This window comes from Nannobrachium achirus (assembly GCF_963921795.1).
Source record: "Nannobrachium achirus genome assembly, chromosome: 1".
NCBI classification, from domain to species: Eukaryota; Metazoa; Chordata; class Actinopteri; order Myctophiformes; family Myctophidae; genus Nannobrachium; species Nannobrachium achirus.
The window spans coordinates 30,610,359-30,634,259 of record NC_137810.1 but is presented as its reverse complement, the minus strand read 5'-3'; the positions used below and the strand labels follow the sequence as shown (position 1 = coordinate 30,634,259).

Genomic DNA, 23,901 nt, shown 5'->3' with positions numbered 1-23,901 from the left:
TGGCTGTTGGCTTAGTGTTTCTCTACAGTACAGTATGTGTGGGTATAGCGTGTGTTCAACAGGGACTGTACTATTACTGCCACTCTGAAATGGTAATCCAACTTTGACAGACCTTTCTTAGTGCATGTGGCTTTGTAGTTGTGAACGCTGAGACCGGGGCAAAATAACAGATTAACAACCCTAATTTGTCCTGAGGTTTTAATGGCTGAATCCCCACTCACTCAATCACACACACACACACACACACACACACACACACACACACACACACACACACACACACACACACACACACACACACAAACCTTTTTCAATCCTTCTATATGTCATGTCTCTGTGGCTGCTCACATTTATAGACGACCATGTGCTTTCAATTTCTCCAATGGACTAATAAAGGCTATAAGAGAAAGCTATTTTGTATTATATATATAAATATATATAGCCTAAATATAAATATATAGTAAACCCCAGAAATGGGGATGTTTGACAGTTATAAACGCTGAAATGGCAGGTTCATGTTTCATCCAGTGAGCATGAGAGAAAATTGAGTCTTTAAACTGACATAAATATGGAGAAAGAACACACTGTACGTATCAGGTATGCACTCTTACACTACACACACACACACACACACACACACACACACACACACACACACACACACACACACACACACACACACACACACACACACACACACACACACACACACACACACACACACACACACACACACACACACACAACACACCACAGTGGGACATAAATGCCCAGAAACCATAACCTGGATTCAATAATCCAGACTGCTCTATTAAAATGAGAGGAGCCGTCTGAAATGTATAACACTGTACACAACCACTGTCAGAAAAACTGTGCAAAACTACAAGGACAATGAATGATCGATGAACATGAACCAGCAGAATGAGGCAGACAGGAACCTGGCTGTTATGTCACAACTCACAAGCATGTGTCAGTGAATCAGTGTGAGAGCTGTAGGTAAATCTAGGAAAATAACATCCAGTCCGTCTCCAATCTGGTATAAATGGTAATCTGATACCCTAATACAGTGGTTCTCAACCTTTTCAGGCCGCGACCCCCAAAATAATCATATTTCAACTGGGGACCCCCCCACCCCACCCTGACGAGCACTAAGGGGCGGCATAGCTCAGGGGTAGAGAAACCGTTATTAGAGCACAGTTCGAATCCGGGCTCCCCCTGAGTTAATGTCGAAGGGTCCGTGAGCAAGACTCTGAACCCCTAGTTGCTCCCGGTGAGTAGGTTGGTGCCTTGCATGGTTTCCTCTGCCACCGGTGTGTGAATTGGTGAATGTAATGCACAATCTATGTAAAGCGCCTTGGATAAAAGCGCTATATAAATGCACCATTTAAGAGTTGAGGCATTACATTTTGTATAACACAGTTCTATTGTGAAAATAGCAGATCTACATGCATGTAGAATAGATCGGCTATTTTATGTCTCTAATATTTGACAGTTTGGCCAAGGTTAAATTAGTAATTTAAGAGGTATTCAAATTGTCCTCAAATTGTCACTTAAGGATGGGGAGACACCCTCTATGCACTTAAACTTTGTTAGTTTGTTTACTGTTGAGTGAGAAAACAATGTTGCACATTAAGTTAATCATCCGGGGACCCCCCAAAATTATTTGGGGACCCCCCTGGGGGTCCCGACCCACAGGTTGAGAACCACTGCCTCCTTAATAACCACAGACTATAAAGATAAACACGAACACTTTTGGCCCACGTTCAGGGGAGGGAAGCTGTGAGGGGAGGGTGATAACTGGCACTGCACGTAATCCTATGGATAAACAAAACAACATTTTGGCCACAAATGAGATACTATATCACTATACTATATAATTTGTGGCCAAAATGTTATTCTTCTGTAAAAAGCTAGCATGTAAATATATAATTTTATTTCATGGAACAGTAACACTTTGTAGTGTAGCACTAGGCTACATCATCGCATCGCACCAGTTGAAACGCACAAAACCTTCTCTTTCTCCTCCAGTCATGCAGTCTCTGGGTTCTCTCCCAGTCTGGGTGGGTTTCTCTATCTGCAAAGCATGACTCATCCCCCCAGCCCCCAGCCCCAGTGGGCCAGTCGCAGGCACACTTCAAAGGCAGGCCGTCCGCTGCCTGCCATACACACAGCCTCCAGATCCAACATGGCCCTGCCTGTGTCTTACTGCAGCGCCTCCTCTGTCCAAAACTCACACGCCTCACCCCTCCTCAATGAACTCCTAATGAACAAAACATGCTGTGTAGTGAGATTTTATTCCCTTAATTATGCACAGTTGCCGAGATTTCCTTGATGATTCATTATAACCCTGAGCCAGCTCGGCTCTGTGGTTTCTTGAGACGCTGTAGTGGAGAGTCCAAGAAACCAGCGACATGCTTCAATTCCCACCCTGCGTCCTTTTCAAACTCTCAAGTCATATTCCAATTTGTCGTGCGTTGGCACCAGTCATAAGCTCAAAGCCAGATCAGTCGAATAATATATGAATTCCCCTTGCAGACGAAACACACTGCTTGTTACTTGTAACCTGACAATTAAACGTGTTCAGAAGAATGGTTTGGAGATATTAAGTACTATTACGTAAAGGTCTCTCATCAGAGAGTGCACTGTGTTTTAAGATGCATTTTTAATCACTTACAAATATGAGAATCTGCATGCAGAACTGTATATTTTGTACATGATGCATTTCAAGACCAAGTTAGCACTATGGGAAGAAGCCTGGTATGTTCACAATCCCATGACATCTATGGGTAGTGTCGTTCTATATACAATGGCAGAATTCAAATGGCAAACTGGACATTGAGGTGCAAAGCCGTGGAAACACTTCCACTGAAGTGTAAGGTTTCAAGAATCCGTTCCAAGAATCAAAATATCAGTTTGACTGAGAAAGAGAAGCGGTGTCTTTGTTCTGTGTCCTGAGCTCATGTGGGATACAGGGGAATATTTTCCATATCCCGTTCCATTTGATATAACAAAACGTGTTCCATTTTACCTTTAAGTTGTTTATCCCACCTTTTTTCTGCAAACTCCAACACTTAACTCTGAGCCAGCCAGCCACACACACACACACACACACACACAGACACACACACCTTCCTACTTGCCTCCCCAATTGAATTACAGAGCTGCCTCCCTCCCCATGTCGCCCTGTCCTTCATGGAGGGGGCATGGTAATAGAAGCAAGCACCAGAGTGATATCAGAACCATAATGCACCTGGCACAGCTCCCAGAAACCATTACCTTGGCACAGGACCAGAGAGGTGGAAACTAGCCTTCATTCTTCCACCATTGCCTTGCTCTTTCTCTCCCTCGCTCTCCATCTCTCATCTCACTTGCCCTCTCATGCTTGTCTTGCTCTCTCTCTCCCCACCATTCAAAAATGACACCAGACATAGTATACACAGCTGCATCGCTTTAACATGCAAAAGTTTTGGATTCGAAAAAGCATAAGCGAGAGGCTGTGCATGTGTTTCATTACGAGGCTATTCCTCTTCTACATCTTAAACATAGTCATGTATGCCCGCCTCTCTCTCTCTCTCTCTCTCTCTCTCTCTCTCTCTCTCTCTCTCTCTCTCTCTCTCCATATGCGAGATTTTGAGAGGCAGTGTGGGTGTTTGACTTTACAACCATTTTGTCACTGTCATGCAAGGATCTTTGCAGAGGGAAGTACAATGACGTAACAAGACTGGAGTGAAATGATAGGGATTGGGGAGAGGCGTCAGGAGATGGTGTGTATAGTTAAAGATTTTCAGTTGCCACATCATCACACAAACACACCTAGCTAGTCATTACCAAAGACAGGCCTGGACATCTCTTCTCTACTGGCTCACACATAGTGTGCTGCTAGGTTAACAATACCAAAGCCTCGTGTTCATTAAATAAATACATTCTACAACTATTGTAAATCAATTTCACTGTCTGAATATTGATCTGACATCTATACATACTGTATATTTGTAATAAGCGTCAAACCCTTTGATATATAACTCCACATTTGATATACGACGCTACATTTGGAAGCACTGTAGCATAGATGATGAGAGACAAGACATGTTCCTACCTGTTCAAACTCTCGGAGGCTGTGCATCTGTAAAGGTGGGCCTTTATCTGTCTCGTCACACATGAGATCTGGGGGCGGACAGGAAATTGAATAGGTGAATCAGTGTAATAATGAAATACAGCATTATGATAAAGGATAATGAACACTCCATTTACTTTTATTTAAACTGCAGGGAAAGAGAGAAACATAGTAAAGACCGGACATAAGCTTCTAGTGGGATTTTAACTTGGATGAGGCGGCGTGCAGGGAGATGCTTGTCTTATCCAGTAGTCCAGTCAATGTTTTCTTTCAACACAATTTCACAAAACTGAACAGATCTCCCAGAGAGTGAAAAATCCTGGGATACAGAGATAAATTCTAATGACCACGTGGCGTTATTAGAATGTTTTGGCCGACACGCACACTAGAAAATGTCTCATCCATAAATCAGGCCGTTACAGCGCCTTTTCAAGTGCACAGATATTATGAATTGCCTTTTAGTCAAGTTTTAATTATGTTCCAAAAGGTTTTGTACACAGTAATATAAATCCAGTGTAAAAACAACAATGTTAATTTGTCCATTTATAACAATGAGAGCATAAACATTTTATGCTCTGAGTCTGAGTTAAGTTAAATTAACCGACCATCCGCAAAGCTCCACAGTACACTGAGAACTATCAGTCCAACATTACTGGGCTGAAATCAAAACACTTGAGGCGTAGTGGAGCTCTCTGCGGAGTGTCTCTCAGACCTCATAACAGGGAGGTTCTGATCAAACATAGCCTCATTATTACCCTATTAAACCTGGATATATGGGCTGCCTCCCCCCTTCCTCCCCTCTCCCCCGACACGGTGTGTTCCGGTCCAGCTGAAACCTTTCCAGGGGTCTCAGGACGTTTCAAAGCCAAACTTTATCCTGGCTCAAAGGGCAGTAGACATTCCAGTTGAATTTCGCACAGGAGGGATTTAAACAACGACGAGTGTTTTATTTCTTTAAAAAGCATGGGGCATTTGGGTCATAGCAGGGTTGAGGCGGGGTGGTTTACAGGGGCACATCCCGAGGGGCATAATCAAGGGAACCATTGGCAAAGCACCGTGTTCTGACAGTTCTTTAAAATTGTGCTCATTAAAGATGATTAAAAAAGCTGTTCTGTTGCGTGTAGGGAAGATGTGTCCTGGAATGGAGCCTGTTTTTTAATAGCTGTAGCATGGTACAGGATACAAATAAACAACCCGTCCCATACCTGTTCCACGCACAAATGCATGCACGCACGCACGCACACACATGCGCACACGCACACGGATACTGTGCTTTATTCACAGAGGCATGCAGTGTGCATGCAGGTGTAGTGTGCAGCACATACACACACACCCCAAGACACATCAGTGGCCTTGTGGTTAGAGTGTCCGCCCTGAGACTGGGAGGTCGGGGGTTCAATTCCCCGGCCGGGTCATACCAAAGACTATAAAAATGGGACCCAATGCCTCCCTGCTTGGCACTCAAGGGTTGGATTGGGGGGTTGATCACCACCAAGGGGGGTCCAGGGACCACAGATGAAAATTAGCCTACGGCTGGCTAACTCTGGCTCATTTACATTGAAGTGAAAACTGACATGTCCATTAATGAGCACGGTCCCTGTCAAATAAAACAAAACTTTCAACTTACATACTAAAATACATACATACAAGGGAACAGGGTGGGGGGCATTCCCGACACTTTCTTTCAACAGGGTAACACTACAGTGTAATTCAGACAAGCCTAAATTGAGTTGTAAAGTTCTTACAAATAGCCAGTTGGTGTAAACATGAGCTGTTATGAAAGTGCGATGAGATGTTTATTTAACAAAAAGGGCAGGGAGGAAAGACATTTAAAAGGCCCATTCAGTGTAAAAAGTGTATCAAGCAGAAAGTGAGATTTACTCGTATCCCACAGAAATAGAAAGAGGGCTAGAAAGACACAGGGAGGTACTGTAGAAAGAGAGAGGCCGTGAAAGAGGATACAGAGACAGATATGGATACATGTTTACATCCTCTAAGCTCTATTTACATAGAGCTATTATTATAATGACAGTGTAGCATTATTGTAAAGTATGTGAAGACAGTGACACACTCACCTGTGGAGGGGCCTAAGCTGTTAGGCCTGGCGCGTTTTTCTCCAGCACAATGTCTGAAACAAGAGACAACCATTAGACACGCTAACTTACTGACGGAACATTCCTGACCTAAATAGATGACTAAACTGTTGTGCTAATTCCTGAATATACTCACACTTTTAAACCTGTTTCTGTTAAATTGGTGTGTTTTGTTCACGCATAACACGTTTTTCGCCCAATAACTATCTGTGGTCCACCCTACCTGAGCGTATTTCTTGTGTCCACCTTCCACACAGACTCTCAATGAGGTCATTCTGAAGCGCAGAGTAAAAATAGTCCACACAATAAGCAAGGGAGCAACAGGGCTGTGTGGAGATCTTCCCAGTGACAGAGGGAACACTCACACACTGATGGTGGAAACTGAGTCAGCACCGGCTGCAAGTCACACTGCCATCACTCACTCACAGCGGCAGGCAGTAAACAAAGCACACACTGGCAGACTAGCGGCGGGCCATGACCGCCTCTAGTCTAAGCAACGGTTTTCTTGGATTTCATTGCCCTGAATACATTAAATGAACCACACTTTGTCAGCTCTTGTTTATGCATGGTATATTACTGTAAAACAAGATCACCTCAGAGTGAGACAATTTACTCAGGTAATGCTTCCAACGTCAACCGTAGTGCTGTCTAAACACAACTTGAAGTTGCAGAATGAGATGGATTTTTTTTAAATGGAAAGATTAGCGGCACTCGTGCAGCATTTCCTCCCCATTAGCACCACACCAGAGCCTTTCATGAATAATCAATGGGGCGGATTAAGGCAAAGCTGATCACACTGGGGCTGTGCAGACCTGCTTTGACTTAAAAGATCAGACAGACACAGGAGACTTATGTCAATGAGAGCATAATATATTATTGAGCTTTCTCCTGTCCATTTGAACAAAGAATGAATCAACAGCTTTTTGTGCAATGTCTACACTTGACTATTTTACAATAGAGTCCCGTGTGTGTGTGTGTGTGTGTGTGTGTGTGTGTGTGTGTGTGTGTGTGTGTGTGTGTGTGTGTGTGTGACGTGTGTGTGTGTGTGTGTGTGTGTGTGTGTGTGTGTGACGTGTGTGTGTGTGTGTGTGTGTGTGTGTGTGTGTGTGTGTGTGTGTGTGTGTGTGTGTGTGACAATAGCCTTAAAGGAGTAGTTCACGCAAGAAATGATTTATTTTCTATCAATTACACATAATTTGATGACCAGCGGACACTCAATTGAGTGTCCTACTGACTAGCCACCCTGTCATTAAATTATTGGCTCAGGAAAGCAACAAAAACAAAAACTTCAAGGCTTCATGGGGTATGTAAATTGATAGAAAATACGTCAGTTGACGTATTTTGAACTACTCCTTTAAGCACCTCAGTGATGTCATTACGTGCGCATCCCGCATCAAAAACTCATTCAAGTCGCCCAGGGACTCATTCATGTCATGGTCCTCGGGTCCCGGGGATGCGCCTCCATTGGAGTCCATGTTAAAATAATTTACCGGGTCGTGGTAAAAGAAAAACATTTTAAAATTCCACAGACACCACCATTGTTCATGGGTGAAAGCATCCTACTTAACCCTACGTTAACACAAATAAGATCCACGTAGAAAGTCTTAAACAGGCGATAGAAATGTCAATGTTTTGATTTCACCGACGTCCGACGCCATTTTGAGCGCCCGAATTCATTAGGGGCACATGTTTTAGTAGTTTTAGTAGTTCTAAGTTCAAACATTAGCCAAATTGTAAAATAAATATAAGAAATATGCAAACATTTTGAAAATAGCCGATCTACAAGCTCACAGCGCTCGAAAACATTGTATTGAGGACTCATAAAACTTTTCTGGGACCCATTTGAATGACCACCTGTGGGTCCCGGGACCCATTACATTGAAAACCTAGTAACATCACTGCACCTATGCAGAGGAGGACCACCAGAGAGCTGACCTAGCCTAGCCAGCTAGACATCCCGACCCATTTTAAAACAAGGAGGGAATGATACTGCAGTTAGTTAGCTAGATGCATTAGTATCTAGGCTGGCCCCAGGCTAGAGCTGACCCTGTGTCTCAGCAGTTGTCATCAATGCACCTCTCTAACTCTTAAGCAGTTGACTCAATAAAATGACACAATGTAACATAGCTCTGTTTACACTATGCTGTACCCCCTCCAACTGTATATCATGTTCCCCATTTTCAACTGTTTTTATTTTATTTTGACACTTGCTTTGGCAATGTAAATGTATGTTTTCTCATGCCAATAAAGCTTCTTTGAATTGTTCTGATCACCGATGCAGCTAACGAGTGCGCTGAAAACATGATCAGGGCCTTGTTCCTCTGAAGCCGTTGGGAATTCAAGAGGCCAGTTAAACTTGCTCCCTACGCAGATACATAGTGAGATAAACAACTTTATTACGAAAGTAAGTACTTAAAAGGCTAAAAGCCATGCAAACAAATTCATTACAATTAAAAGGCAAAAAGGGGGATCAGAATTAGGTTGAAGAGGTGGGAAAAAGAGTGTAAGGTCCAAACACCTTCAAGGTTAAATGTAAAACAGTGCTGTCCTCCAGCTGATTCAGCAGCAGATTTTTAAACTAGCTCTGGCAGGTGCTAACATGGTTACCTATTAATGAGAAAGGAGGCAGTTGTGCTTCTTAGCAAAGTTTAGCTTCAACATTAGCGCAAATAACATACATATTTCATTAGTAGCCACTGCACAACAGCGATGTAGGTAAAAAGAAAAATCCTTTGGGAGAATAGGCAGTTAATTATGTGAGCTAACACAGGATTGTCCACCAAATGGAGTGTAAGACCCATATCTTGTATAACAAGCCAACAACACACACACACACACGCACGCACGCACACACACACACACACACACACACACACACACACACACACACACACACACACACACACACACACACACACACACACACACACACTCATGTATCGCACACCAGAAACAGTAGCAAGCCACCATTCACAAGACCGCGTAGCTTCACAACAGCAGCATTCTTATACATCTCAGAACGCCAGTAGCTCCTCTCACAAGACCTGGTAGACAAAGCATTCTTACCTTCCTCTATAGAGGAATCCACTCATTTTTCTCAGAAAGATTGAGCAGGAAAACACATTTGAAGCTCCACTTGAGGTTCCACGTGCACCACGTCCTCCAGTATCTCCTTCGCGGTGCGTTAGAGAAGCATAACCTCCTCAGTCTGTTGAATTCCACTGGCCTGAACACATCCGTTTTGACTTGAGCAGTGTGATGACACAAACAAACGCAGCACTATCTCCTCCACAGGCAGGTGATTAGCAGATAACCCTGTCATACGCGTCTCCAATCACTGTCAAAGCAGCCGGTTGTGCATGTCAGACAGAGGTCGGAAGGTCTGCTCCAGTGCTCACCAACCTTCTCAGACGCAGCGCGCAGTGACCACAGCCAGGCTGACCGGCCTGCGAGGCTCCCCGAGGACTGAGCCAAGCACCCAGGCAGTCATTTGACGTGGCAGGGCCAGAGAGAGAGAGAGAGAGAGAGAGAGAGAGAGAGACTCACACAGCAGCCAGCAGCTCAGAGTAGGAGGTAAACACCAGTACAGAGCAAAGGTACATTCAGAGAGTGTTTTTGAATGTGACCGTCTGGTTGTGCATGAAGGACTGATCTGTTCCAGCATGCTCCCAAACAGCATGCTCCCAAACAGTGTGCGTGCGCGTGGGGAGGGGGGAGGGGGGTTCAGCAAGCATACAAACCAACCTAACATCTTCCTGCCGTTGCTTGTGAAATGTTCACGTAACTGTCAATTGACTATTTGCCCCAGGCATTTGGTAAGAACAGGGTGGAGCTGAGGCAGTGTGTGTGTGTGTGTGTGTGTGTGTGTGTGTGTGTGTGTGTGTGTGTGTGTGTGCGTGTGTGTGTGTGTGTGTGTGTGTGTGTGTGTGTGTGTGTGTGTGTGTGTGTGCGTGCGCGCGTGCGTGTGTGTCCCCACATACACCTGCATGGTTTTGTGAGCTTTTGCTTGCACATATCCACTCTATATTGTGCTTAAGTGTGTGTGTGCATTTACGTTCTTGGATGTGTGTGTGTGTGTGTGTGTGTGTGTGTGTGTGTGTGTGTGTGTGTGTGTGTGTGTGTGTGTGTGTGTGTGTGTGTGTGCGCATGTGCACATATGCGTGTGTGAAACTTGTTGGGACAGGCTGACAGCAGGTAAAACAGGGGATCAAGCCAGATGCTAATCTCCCCACACAGAAAAAACTAAAATGCGCTTTATACATTTCTCCCTCTGAGTCATGCATATACACACTGACACGACAAATGATAGATCAGTCTCTCTCTCTCTTATGAAACCGCATTAACTAAGCCCTATTACAAACGTCTTTAAATCGCAGCGTCGGAAAACCACCCGTTAAAAGGGCATTGGAAAGCTGTGTGTTGAACAGAGAGGAACAGACAAGCGGTATATTCAGCTGAGTGAACATGCTGGTGCAGAGAACCGAGGATCAAAGCATCGCAGAGGCAGCGCTGGGCCCAGAGTCAGCACAGGACGTCTGGATACCAGTGCACACAAATTCCTCCTCAGTGCTTCTCAAAACAGGGAGGGTGTGGTTGTGTGTGTCTGTGCTATCTCTCCCAGCATGGAGTTATCTCTGTGTGTGCACGTGTGTGTGTGTGTGTGTGTGTGTGTGTGTGTGTGTAGGTGTGTGTGTGTGTGTGTGTGTGTGTGTGTGTGTGTGTGTGTGTGTGTGTGTGTGTGTACGTTTTACACAGTAAAATCCTTAGTGTTACTCTGTAGATAAGGTAACAAACATAGAGGTGTTAAAATGACTAGAGTGTAAATAGATATGAGCATTCTGGAATGTGTTGATTTCTCTGTTTCTCTGTTTCTGTTTCTCTGTTTCTCTCTCGCTCTCGCTCTCTCTCTCTCTCTCTCTCTCTCTGGAGGCATCCTCAGTGGCAAACTCACATACCTGCCACATACCTACCATTCCACAGGTTGAGCCAGTTTACTTTTGGATTTCCAGAAGGCAGCCTCAGCTGCCCTGCAGCACTACAGGTCTGTACACTCCCCTAGGTCTGTAGGGGAGAAACCTGCACTTCACAGTTTACACTGGGAGTGAGACAGGCATGTTATGCAACAGAAAACAACAGCCCTTCATTCACTCTGGGTGACTTATAGGTCGGTCAGTTCAGTTTATATACTGATGTCATACGTTGATCAGTTGTCCTTGAGTTTCCCCTTTCTCTCAAATATGCCATTCAGCCTGTTATACAGCCAGAGTTAAAGCAGTTGGAGTGGGCCATATAGTATTCTATTGTCTGTTGTTTTTGTTTTCCAAAAGGAAATCTTCTGTGCTGATGCCTGAGGGTTAGGGTTAGGTAGTTGAAAAACAGATTTTCACAACTGTTCACCAAATTTACGCAAACATTCAGCGAGAATAGCGATGCGTTGTTTGCTTGAAGATCGGCTATATTTGCCAAATTGATTTGGTGTAGAGGGGAGGAAAAGAGAGTAAACTAGAAGCAGTGCTCTTCCGAGCACAGGTCTCCACCAGGTGAGGTAGGTGGCGCTAAATGTGAAAAGGGTGCCTTCTTTGGCCTTTAACGGCAATGTGACGCTGCTGCATACATGATTTGAGGCATTTTGTTCAAAAAATGTGTATGGAAAAAGTCGACCTGCAGGTGGCGCAATAACAGGCCAATATGAAAAGAGTGTAATTTGTTCCTTGACCTAGTGGGAATGTGCGTGCAGAATTTCTCTGTAATCACAAGCTGCGTTCATGATTTAAGTCATTTTGTTTAAAATGGACCAATCTTGCAAACTTTGGAAGCCAATGTTGGCCAATTAGGATGGAATATGAAATATCGGACAGATCCGTCTTGATCACATGACTATAGGGATACAGGTTCTGAATTGGTATCCAGGGAGTGTGTGCACAGTTTGGCAGCGACCAGGCCAACGGCGCCGGAGATTAGCTGGTAACAGACGGACGGACGCGCACACACACAAACGCACAGACAGGGGCGAAAACATACTCTCCCCCATGCCTTCGGCTGGTGGAGACAACAATATATGGTTGAAGTAGTTAGGAGGTGTGTCTCTGTTAATGTCTCAGTTACAGTAGATGACCTGTCTTGGCTGTGCCAATGAGTGAAAAGATTTGTTGTATTGTTGTTCTGCTGATCTGAAGCAAAGCAGATTTCCCTTGAAAATAGAACAATGTTATATAAGCCTGTGTTTGTGCCCACAAAACAGTATCCCATTTAAGCAAGGTCATTACAAATCTGAGGAAATTGGTGTGAATAGCATGGGCCATGAGGGGAGGTGCAACTCATTGTTATTACTGGACATGTTCTTTGTTTATCCTGTAGGGCTAACCTCAATTATCAGATTCTGTCAAATCTAAAATCTAAAACTGGACAGGGGTTGTTTAGGCCAGGAGTAGTCATTTCTGACAAAAACAAGTGCTCTGAGTGTGGTCCATAACCAAAATCCAAGTAATTTCATTTTCAATGGAAGCGAGTGACATAGCTACAAACTGATGCCTGACAATTGCCAGTGTGTGATGGGCATGACGCGTTGAACTGGGTTCAACTCTTCTTCAGTGCTCTAATGACGCAGTGAAGCATCAATCAATCATTATGTTTTTGTTTCACCACTTCCACTCCCCTTTCTCATCCCACAATCCCTGCTCTGTTCTGTAAATTGAAGACAAACAAGTTTTGCCAATAATAGTTTCCCCGTGCCATTCAACCGGAAACTATTATTGGCTGAATCAACCATACTGTACGTTTTTGTGTGGCTTGAGCAACACTTGAGCAATACTTCGATACCAACTCGGAAGGCAAGATGCGACCACTTTAGAAGCTTGTGAAAAGCATTTTCCATAACTCCATGTCTCAGCGAGCAGGCAAGCGATGGAATGGGTGAATCAGGGAGGGAATGGGTGGGACATAATAAAGGACAGAGTCAGAGAGGAAGGGGTGGGGGGGTGGTAAAGGTGTCTACACAGTGCAGACACCACACTGTACCCTCTAATTACCTCAGGTTTACTGCTTCCCCCATCCTTTGCCTCTCTCTCCTTCGCTCCTTCCTCCACTCCGTTCAATTTAATTCAAAGGGGCTTTATTGGCATGAGAAGCAAGAGATTGCATTGCCAAAGCAAGTGTGAAGTAAGAAATCTCTGCTGTTGGGCAGAAACCAGCTAACTCCAAAATTAAAAAAAAAATCTGGAAATGATAAAACATCCAGCTTATGTGGATTTAAGAGATTTTTGGCCAAAGCTCTTTTTACTACTTTTGATTGGTTCAATATTTTTTAAACCAACACACAGATGTAAAGGTGTTCAATAGCACTTATTATAACATAATAATATATATATTTTTTAAACATCTAAAACCTCAACATTTTAGTTAGCTGGTTTTGGCCGGACAGCAATGATAGGCCTAATACTAAAAGGAAATATATGTAAGCAAGGATAACTTGTTACAACATTCTTTAAACAAAATACAATCATCTTTCAAAATTTGCTGTCAAATATAAACTAAAACTAGCTCACAAAATCACAAAAACTGACCATTTCACTCTCCTCAGTGTTTGTACAGCTGTTCTCCACCAGCTGCAGTGACAGGCCAATGTGAGAGACAGGGAACGTTGAGCCACCACCACAAGACTAGAGCCTAGTACTTCCAAACCTGTCTGCAGATGTGCAGGCCAAATGTTATTTAACGTCATTACAGTATAACACAAGAGATCCACTGTATATTGTGTGGCCTATAGTTGTCAAGGAGGTAAAGGCCACTTCTTTCTTTCTTTCTTTCTTTCTTTCTTTCTTTCTTTCTTTCTTTCTTTCTCTTCACACACTCCTCTGTCTCTCAATGAGTTTCTCTCTGCCACTACCTTCCATCCTAAGTTGGGAGAGATGTAATAACTGTCTAATTGCAGGCCAAATGTTATCTAACGTCATTACAGTATAACACAAGAGATCCACTGTATATTGTGTGGCCTAGTTGTCAAGGAGTTAAAGGCCTGGGGTGCCCGCTGGCCTAGTGGTCAAGGCGCATACCACATACTAGGCTATGATGCCTGCTGGCGTTGCCGGTTCGATTCCCGATCCAGACGACCTTTGCCGCATGTCATTCCCCGTCTCTCTCCCCGTTTCCTCTTTCCTGTCAGTCTACTGTCCTATCAAATAAAGGCATAAAAAGCCCCAAAACAAATCTTTAAAAAAAAAAGGAGGTAAAGGCCACTTCTTTCTTTCTTTCTTTCTTTCTTTCTTTCTTTCTCTTCACACACTCCTCTGTCTCTCAATGAGTTTCTCTCTGCCACTCTTATGATTGGAACCAGGGCTTGTATACCTTCCATCCTAAGTTGGGAGAGATGTAACTATCTAATTAACTCTGTCATGTCTTTACAAGCTGCTAATGGGTGCCTTTTAACACATCCAATGTGTGCGCATGGCCATGGGCCTGAGATATACAATGTCATCACAAAATAAAGTAAACATGATGTCCGTATAATGGGAATGTAATGGAAATTGGATTGTGTCTCAATCTAAAAATGTGCGTATGATCTAAATCTGAATTCTACTCAAAAAAATCACAACATGTGAATGCAATTAGAAAGAAGGCATTGCCAAAGAAATTGCTGTGCTTTGCTCTTTTTACCCTTACAGCAAATCAGTGTGGTGATACAGTAATAGTCAAATCAATAGTAAAATAGTAAAAACAATATCACAAACATTACTATGACAGCTTTTTATCATGATGTCAGATGATCATAAATATTTAATCATGTGGATCTTGGGATCCCTGTGGGAACAGCATGGCTCCAATGTGGGTCTCTTCATGACTTCCATTATAAAACCATTTGTTCAGGACGCCCAGGATTCAGACTAGAGGCTAGATTCACGAGTCTCTAATGGGATCCTTTAATAAACATTATAAACCCAAAGTTAAATAATTAAAAACATTTTCAGCATAATGGTATGTTAAAAGAATGTGGAGGTACTTCTGTGGGCTACTGGTCTTGTGCACAAGAAATTGAGCACTGATCGCTTCAGCGGTTTGTGACATTAGCTCCAGACAGACACACCCTCATAGACGGCTAGCCTGCTGCAGAGCCATGCTGTATGCCATAAAAACTCTCCAAAGAAGCTTCATGTCATAAAAACTGGTCCATGCTTTTGTCTTTAGCACATTCATTTATTGTAATTCACTTTTATTGCTGGACTTCCCAAAAAGTAGGAAGTGCATGCATGTGTGTGTGCATGCATGTGTGTGTGCATGCATGTGTGCGTGCCGTGCATGCTTGCAGTCGCACATGTAGGCGTGCGTGTGTCTGTGTGTGAGTTATTGTGAATGTTGTATCATTTTAATTTTGGATGGCTGAGGTTTGAGTGAGAGTGAGTGTTTTTGTGGGTGGCCTGGTCAAGGGATGGGGGGTGGTGGTGGCTGCACTTATCTGTAAGGTTTGCATAATTCTTTGCTGTGTGACACAACGCTGTGAGTGCAGTGACCGTGATAGGAGGAGGTCAGCAGATACAGTACGTAGGCAAGTTGAGGTAGTTTGTGACAAACAGTATCCTCAGTGGCCATTACGGATTAAATGAACACTGAGGATGTTGCACTAGGCTAACTAGGCTAAAGTACAGGACAGGATGGCTTGGGTTAGACAAACAATGCTCAATCTCTGCTAACATAGAACCACTTCCAGCACTGATAAATCTATTGTTGCTGCCTGGTCAATACTGTGTGCTATGACTGGCATAGCCCCCACACAGTGGATATTATGAAACATTGGCGACTGTATTTTGTCCACAACTGAATTAAACACTTGAACCCTAGTGTCCCTATTGTGAAAATAAGTGAACATTCTGCGAAAATAGCTTGTAGAGCTTTAATCATAAGGAATCTAGACCTATAATTTAATATTTTAACACTATCACTAATTAACTTTAATATAGGCTACAGTTTGAAAACCTTCAGGGAGAGCAGGCTGGTTATTTTATCTTTAGACAGGCCTGACAGAGGGGGATTTAGTTCATACACATGGAGATGACAGCCTATTCTCAGATACATCCTGTCTTCATTGACACAGATGAGATGGCCACATAAAATTGTGTGTGCAACTGTGCACTGTGCATACAGTGTGCTCACTGCTCTGTGCACTGTGTTGTTTGTAATGGGCAGCTTCAAGTGGTGAGTGTTTATATGAGTATATTATTGTTGCATTATTGAGCAAGAACATGCTCAAGCAAGCCTGGTTTTCTAAGAAATGTTCTGCTGTAACTAGGATACAACGTCTGTTGTGTATTGTGTATTGTGTAGGTGTTTGCGTGGCGTGTTCAAAGTAACTAAAATGAATGTCTCAGCTTAAACTCATTTGACTCCACCAGAAAGTTAACAATGTGAGTGACTCATCACTGACTGCTCTATTTTATTTATCCAATACCCTTAACTAACCTCGCATCATCAGACTTTCCTACCCTCCAACTGAATGTTTTATATTGCAAAACAAATGTCATATTGGTTCACGTGGCGGTCAGTTAGTTTCACCATACAAACAAGTAACAAGAGTGCTTCGCCCCAGGACCTTTAAATAAATCGATATTGCACAGGAAACAGCCTATTTTGATATCACAGACGAGACATCCCACTGATCCCAGCCATTTTTCGACCAGCATGCATAGCCAGACAATATGAACAGTTACTAGTTTTGTGAGATGAACTCAATAGTTGACAAGACAACGGTGGAGGTAAATGGCAGAAAAACGTCAGCAGTGAGTAGCCTATCAATGCTGTCTGTGTCTGTAATGAAAGCAGCAAACAGCAAGCTAAACGTCATAAAACAAGCGACGTCATTTCCATAAAATAAAATACCGGTAACACAACATATAAAGCCATACCATTACCATGATGTTTTGATTTTAAATTGAACAGTTAACCGCAGTAGGACTTTATAATGCATTATGGTGATGATAATGATGATGATGATGATGACATATTACCTCTCCTCCCCTCTCCATGATGACAGGTCTTGTGATGCTCGGCTCCACTCCATCCGTTAAAATAATACGCTGGTCAAATAATCCTCACACCTGGCGGCGTCCATCTGTCAAAACGTCCATCCAATTGCAACCAAATCACTGCACCGGACACAGCATGCATAGACTACTCTAATAACCGAAGCGAATACCTTTTGGAATCCGCGAGGCAACTCAAAACGGGAGCATCGCTCCCGTTTCCGCTCATTGGTCGGCAGCTGACACAAGAAGCCCCCCCGCGAGCCAATCAACAGCGGCAGACCAGGAGATGAGCTGCCTCGGTGCACGTGTGTGTGGAGATGAAAGTGTGAACCCTGGGAGAACCCCCGATAATAACTCTATGGGAGGCCCCTGGAGTGCGTCCTGCACGCGCCCCAAGTGCGCACGGGATGCTAGGCGCCTTAGCATCAGAATCGAAAGGTGATTTTATTTTTGGCTTTAGCCTATGTGTTAATTGCACTGTGCAGTGCACACCATGTTATTTTGTTTATATAGGCCAATAGTCTATACATTAAAGAAGTAGTAGCCTACTACTCGGCACTTTCCAACATCATACCGGTACATCACCCTCATCACTTTCAACATTCCCGAATCCACCTTCTCATGAAAAGCACTGCATCCTGATTCCTGTCTGGCAGCCCCAGTTCCAGAGACTGAAGGATATCACAGGTACAGTGGGCACTGTTTCAATTATGAAACCACGATTAAACAAAACATATAGTCTAAGACTAAGTTATATAGTAGGCTATTTAGTCTATAGGCATATTACTTGATGTAGGCCCCCAAAAAAACACCAAATCAACGAATGTCATGCATTTCCTGTCAAGTAGCCTACTCTTTCTCAATGTAACATTTTATGATCTCATTTAATCAACCTCTAGTTATTTCACCCAAACAATATTGAGGTAGGCCCTGAATTGATCTTTTTTGTCTTCCTGAAAATGTGTTAGCACAAAGAATAGTGAATATTATTGATGTGTTTGGGATATAACCTGAACAACTCTGTGTTTTCTTCATGGAATAATGTGTTTCCAATTTAAGCAAGTCACATCTTATGAACATATAGTGTGGAATTATGGCACGCATGATTGGAATATTGTGAATTAGTTCGATGGTTTACCAGGCTAATGCTTCAGTATGAAGTGTGAATGTGAATATGTCAGCATGTGTTGACTTGAATGTGTCGATTTGTGAAAAACAAAAAGGGAAATTAAAGTGCTGGTTGAATACCTTATGCTCACAGACAGATACCATATCACTGAACATTTGGGGCTCATCATTTCCTCACCAATTTATATTGCTTCTATCTAGATTCTAGAATAACCAACATCAAAAACAGCATGTTGGCCACTATTATGTAGTAGCCTACAGTATACTGCAGGATTAAGTCCATCTACTGCAATACTGTAGTTAACTGATGGGCCATTGATTGAATATTCAGGAAATAAATCAGACAAGTAGTGAATAGTAATGCTTACTATTCATGTAGTCAAATGATGACACAGCTGACAAGCAGGCAGCATACAGTAAGTGCTAGGCCTATTTCATGGAGTCCATGTTTCAACATTTAGCCTAAAGTTCTTACAAAACTTTCTATGAGCAGCTAATTACCTAACTGTAGTTGTAAGCTATATTTAATTAGTGGTTGCATTCCACTTTAAAAATGCTTAAAAAGTATTGTGTGAGCATGAAAACGATTCATTATTGCAGAAGGGATGTTAAAAATAAACCAAACGCCTGCAGACGTGTAACACAAAGAAATTAATTTAGGCTAAATAACACACACACACACACACACACACACACACACACGCACGCACACGCACACGCACACACACACACACACAGTCTTTCTCTCTTACACACACACACATGCACGCAGCCGTGCACAAATGGCAGTAAAGACGGATTCTTCTGTCTAAAATTACATCCTAATGAACAAATGTTCCAGTCATTGTGTGTCGTAGGCAGCGCTTTCCGGCTCATTTAGTAAATGAGAGTAAAGCCCTGAACTCACAAGGAATGACAATAAGAATATTGATGGCAGCTGTTGTGTTGTTGCACTGCAGAGGCAGACGTATTTATCTGAAACCTATCCCAGGCTGTCCTCCAAACCTTGGAACTCAGCAAAGCAAATGGTCCTGTTTAGAATGTCACTAGTGCCAACTATTGCTTTAATGTCCCCTGGTGGCCAAATCTTGAACTACAACATCTTAATAGGTTGTTTTTGTTCACTGCCTTTCAGTGACGAAAAAGGGGTGCTTTTTGTATGAATAATGAATACACTCACAGTACACATGCACTCCTAAATGCCTGTGAACATGCACGTACGCTTTCATGCACGCTTGCACACACACACACACACACACACACACACACACACACACACACACACACACACACACACACACACACACACACACACACACACACACACACACTTTATTTACTCAAACAGTGATGTGAATAAAGTTACTGGTCTCAATACATATGGGCCCAATGTGTTTTCTGTGTTTGAGCAATGGAGCTCGTCATTATATTCAGCAGAGATCATGATGGCTCCAGCTGCAGCCTGTATACTGTGGAGCATGCACGTGCACGCACATGCACACAGCTCGCTGTCTCCAACTCAAGGCCTAGTCAACTTGGCACACTGTCCTACAATGTGGATGTAAACACTGTCAAGAAGACAGACAAAAGAAAAGGTAGAGTGAGAGAAAAGATGGATGGACAGCCAAAAAGTAAGATATACTGTGTAGAAAGAGACAGAGAGGCACTTGGACAGAAAAGACTGAGAGAACAACAGTAGAGAGAGAGAGAGAAGCACACATAGCAAGAGTGAGAGAGGGTGAGAGAATGAATAGTTTAATGATAATCTTGAGGTTAGATACTCACAGTGCACTCCAATTAACTAAACCATGAGTCACGCAGTAGCCACTGCAGTGCAAGAGTCTGCATGTGTGTGTGTATTTACTTGTGTATATGCAGAATGCACATGTGCTTGTTATGAGTGCATGCACATGTAGGTTTTGTGTTCTGTGTGGACACGTGCAGCGTTGAGTAAGATTGCTTGCATGCACGAGGCTTGCATGTGTTGTGTACACTTACTGTACATATGTAGCCTTGGGACGTTACCAGAAAATAATCAACCATCCCCATCGGTTTACCATGCTGTTTGTTTGAAACTGTCATAGTGGTCCGTATGCAACACCCAGTCAGAGGTTTCATCAATCCCTTAATCTGGCTTCCTTCCTGCGTCCAGAGGAGCTGTAGTGCTGAAGAACCCCATCTAAGAACCCACATGTGACTACTGAGTGTGTTTCGGGGGAATTGAATCCTCCAGAAAGAACCTTCTTTCATGCGTCATCCACTCAGCAAGAAATAGCTAACCCAAAAAAAGGAATTCTGTCATTATCTACTCATCCCCATGCCATTTGATATATTATAAAGATGAAGTTTCTTTGTCCACAAAGGGAATGGAGTAAAGCGTTCAAATCACGGGACTCTTTCTACAAGAAGGCCAAGTACGACCGCAGAAAAGCCATAAAAACTGCCAAAATACATTGCAAAAGCGAATTGGGAATTTATAATAACTAGAAGCTCGGCCGCACGAGTATGGAGATCTCTGTATCTGTCTGTCTGTGTCCCTTTTATGCCTGTATATGGAGATCTCTGTATCTGTCTGTCTGTGTCCCTTTATGCCTGTTATGGAGATCTCTGTAGGCTATCTGTCTGTGCCTCTGAGTGACTGTGTTGCAGACACAGTGCCGGTTCTGGAAAACCCTGATGTCAGACATCAGCTCCACATACGGAGATTCCGAACCTTCCGGAAAACCACGTATCGGGTCTGGTCGAGGCCGGGCACTGCACTCCGTGCTACGGCGGGTAACGCGCGTGCCGAATTTGAAGCCGATGGGACGAACGGTTCTCGAGATACGAGGGGCACATACATACTCACAGAGATTTCTCGCATTTATTGTAAGATGAGTTCAAACCAGTCTCTCCAAGCTAGTCCTAAAACCGAGGGACCTTGGCTTGAGCATTCCCATCTGCAATTGGATCATCGACTTCCTGATGCTGAGGCTTTGAGTAGTGAAGATTGGTAGCAACACCTTATCCAAGTTGGTCCCCAACAGATAAGATAAGACCTTTAATGATCCCACATGGGAATTCAGTCGTACTGTCCCAGACCAGCAAGGCTGCTGCCTGAGCTGCACTCTCTGTACTCCGTTCATGCAAGACAGTACAGCCATACACAGCAACAACCGGATCATCACGTTTGCCAATAACACCACAGTTATTGGCCTGATAAGCAACGATGATGAGACAGAGTACAGAGTTGCGGTAGTCCAGCTGCTGAGCTGGTGAAAGGGGAACATGTTTGCACTGAATGATAGCAAGACTATCATTGTGGACTTCAGAAACCACAGAGGGACCCATTCCCCTATCAGCCTATGGTACACCCATAGAAATAATCAGTTGTGTCCGTTTCGTGGGACCACAGATGTTTGACGACCTAGAGTGGCCCCACAACACGGAGGTCCTGATCAAGAATGCACACCAGGGCCTCTACCGGCTACGAAGGCTCAGGAAATGCAGCATACAGTAAGCACACAGTGGCTTGTGAACTTTTACCGTGGCGCCATAGAGAGTGATGGGTGTTGTCATTGTGTAGCATGGCAGTTCCATTGCACAAGACAGGAAAGCCATCCAGAAGGTTGTGAGGATGGCAGAAAATAATAAGAGGTGTGCACTTATATCCAATTATCCATCTAGGACATATTTCGTAACATGTGTCGGAAGACCATCGCCATTACACAGGACCCCAATCACACATGGGCACCAACTGCTCCTGCCGTCCGGTTGCTGGTACCACAGAATTTGAACAGCATTTTAACAATAGCAGGTTCAAGTAGCAGGTTCTACCCACTATTTTTAGAAGGGGTGAATGGGGATTATAAGCATTCCAATGTACTTCTACAAGTGTTTTGAATATTGAAAACAAAACACATTCTCCAAAACAACTTAAAGTTATACCATGTAACTTTTTTTATAAAACAAATCTTAAAATTGTCCTAACTGTTAAATCGCTAAAGTTTTAGAACCCCCACTCCGTTAATTTCAGCTTCTAAAGCCTTCTCTTTATATGTTTTCTATGAGCCGTGAGGGGGGGAGAATTTCGCGGCAAAATGACGTTATCTGCATCATGTGTATACGTTGGCCAATCATATCGCCGATCATAAACACATGGTACACTACCGGCCAATCACAGGCGCATCTTGCTGACTTCTCAGGAAGTAGCTTGCCTCAACATAACAACAACATACTCGGGTGAATGAGTCAGTTTCTCCGGAATGCCTGAACGCACAGGAACCAGGGACCCCTCTAAAGATAGATCTCGGTGAGCTGCAGGCGGACGCGGTGGCGAGAGGCCCGGTCCGCGGCGAAAAACGACGCGGACACGACCGCGGTTTACTATACAGCTCTGATCACTAGTTGAGCAACTTACACAGTATAGCTTTAAGTCATTGTTGACCAGTTCCAAGTAGTGAAAATAGCTGAGCTTGAAGATCTGTTATTTTCACACATCAAATTAATGTCTCTTTTGGGTCTGGAGCTATAAAGTTTGGGAACCACTCATTTAGTACACAGTCTACTCAACAAGAACTCAAAATCTCTGTCACTTTTGTGTTTACACACCTGTGGTCTGGGTTGCACATGCACAAGCATTTTCAAAAACAACATCTGTAGTGAAGTTATTAGCACTATGTTTTTGTTCTACTGGATTATGCTGCACAAGCTGTATGGAGTAATTGTGTTGTTCTCTTTCACCCTTTTTGTAACTCTCAAGATGGTCACCAGTGATTTCAGTTGTTTTGGAGAAGGCTGCAATGAGGAGTATTGCACATACAGACAACAGGGAACAAAGACATTTGTGTTTCAATTGGCACTAAGTGAGATAATGACTGAAGTGTGAATTTTGGGTGAGCTTGAACTATACCTGTAAGTGAGGGAACATTTTAAAGTAAATGTCCACATTTCCTCTTGAAATACAGTATATTTACCCCAGGACAACGATCTACTGACCACTCGTCCTAGACTCTTCGCCCTCCTGGCCCCCAAAGTGTGGAATAAACTCCCTGATGCAGTTAGAACGGCAGACTCACTACTGTACCTAGCTTCCGCCGTGGTCTGAAGACACCTCTTCAGACTCCACCTTGGCCCATAGCACTTACCGTAGCACTTGCCTATCCTCAATGCCCATACAGTACATGTAATTTAGATAGCATTTCTTATATATATATATATATATATATATATATATATTAGGGTGCATCAAATTTCAATGCAAAAAATTTAACGTCAAAATTTCATTTCACTCTATCTAGAACTTTGTTCCACTGTCTATACAAATGATTTTAGCAAAGTTTGGGGAAAATTCATTCATAGTTAGAGGTGCAACGCAGCATGTCAAATTTAGGGAAAAGTGATATTTCGGCTACTTTTAGAGCTTTCATTTCTTGATAACATGACATGGCAATTTCTCCAAAATACAACAAATAGTTTGTGAGAAGGTGTTTCTTACAAGAGAAAAGGTGTTTAATGAAGTAGAAACATTTATATTTTCATTGAAATTCACTGAAGAATGATTGAAAATATTGAA

General features: G+C 43.1%; 1 protein-coding gene across 7 annotated transcripts in view; it reads right to left on the bottom strand.

Moving 5' to 3' along the window:
• The window catches only part of pde4dip (phosphodiesterase 4D interacting protein), a 106,323-nt gene extending 88,981 nt beyond the window's left edge, over positions 1 to 17,342 (bottom strand). For 2 of the 7 annotated variants that reach the window (XM_080730269.1, XM_080730270.1), the window contains exons 1-3: positions 17,202 to 17,341; positions 6,190 to 6,242; positions 4,097 to 4,164 (exon numbers count right to left, since the gene is read on the bottom strand). In XM_080730269.1, the coding sequence (XP_080586395.1) occupies positions 4,097 to 4,164; positions 6,190 to 6,242; positions 17,202 to 17,254 (174 nt within the window). In that variant the 5' untranslated portion in view covers positions 17,255 to 17,341. Of the gene's footprint in view, positions 1 to 4,096; positions 4,165 to 6,189; positions 6,243 to 9,273; positions 9,841 to 17,201 lie in introns of those variants that run through there. The other 5 variants (XM_080730274.1, XM_080730273.1, XM_080730271.1 and 2 more) reach the window with 4 other exon arrangements.
• Between the last annotated feature and the right edge of the window lie 6,559 nt (positions 17,343 to 23,901).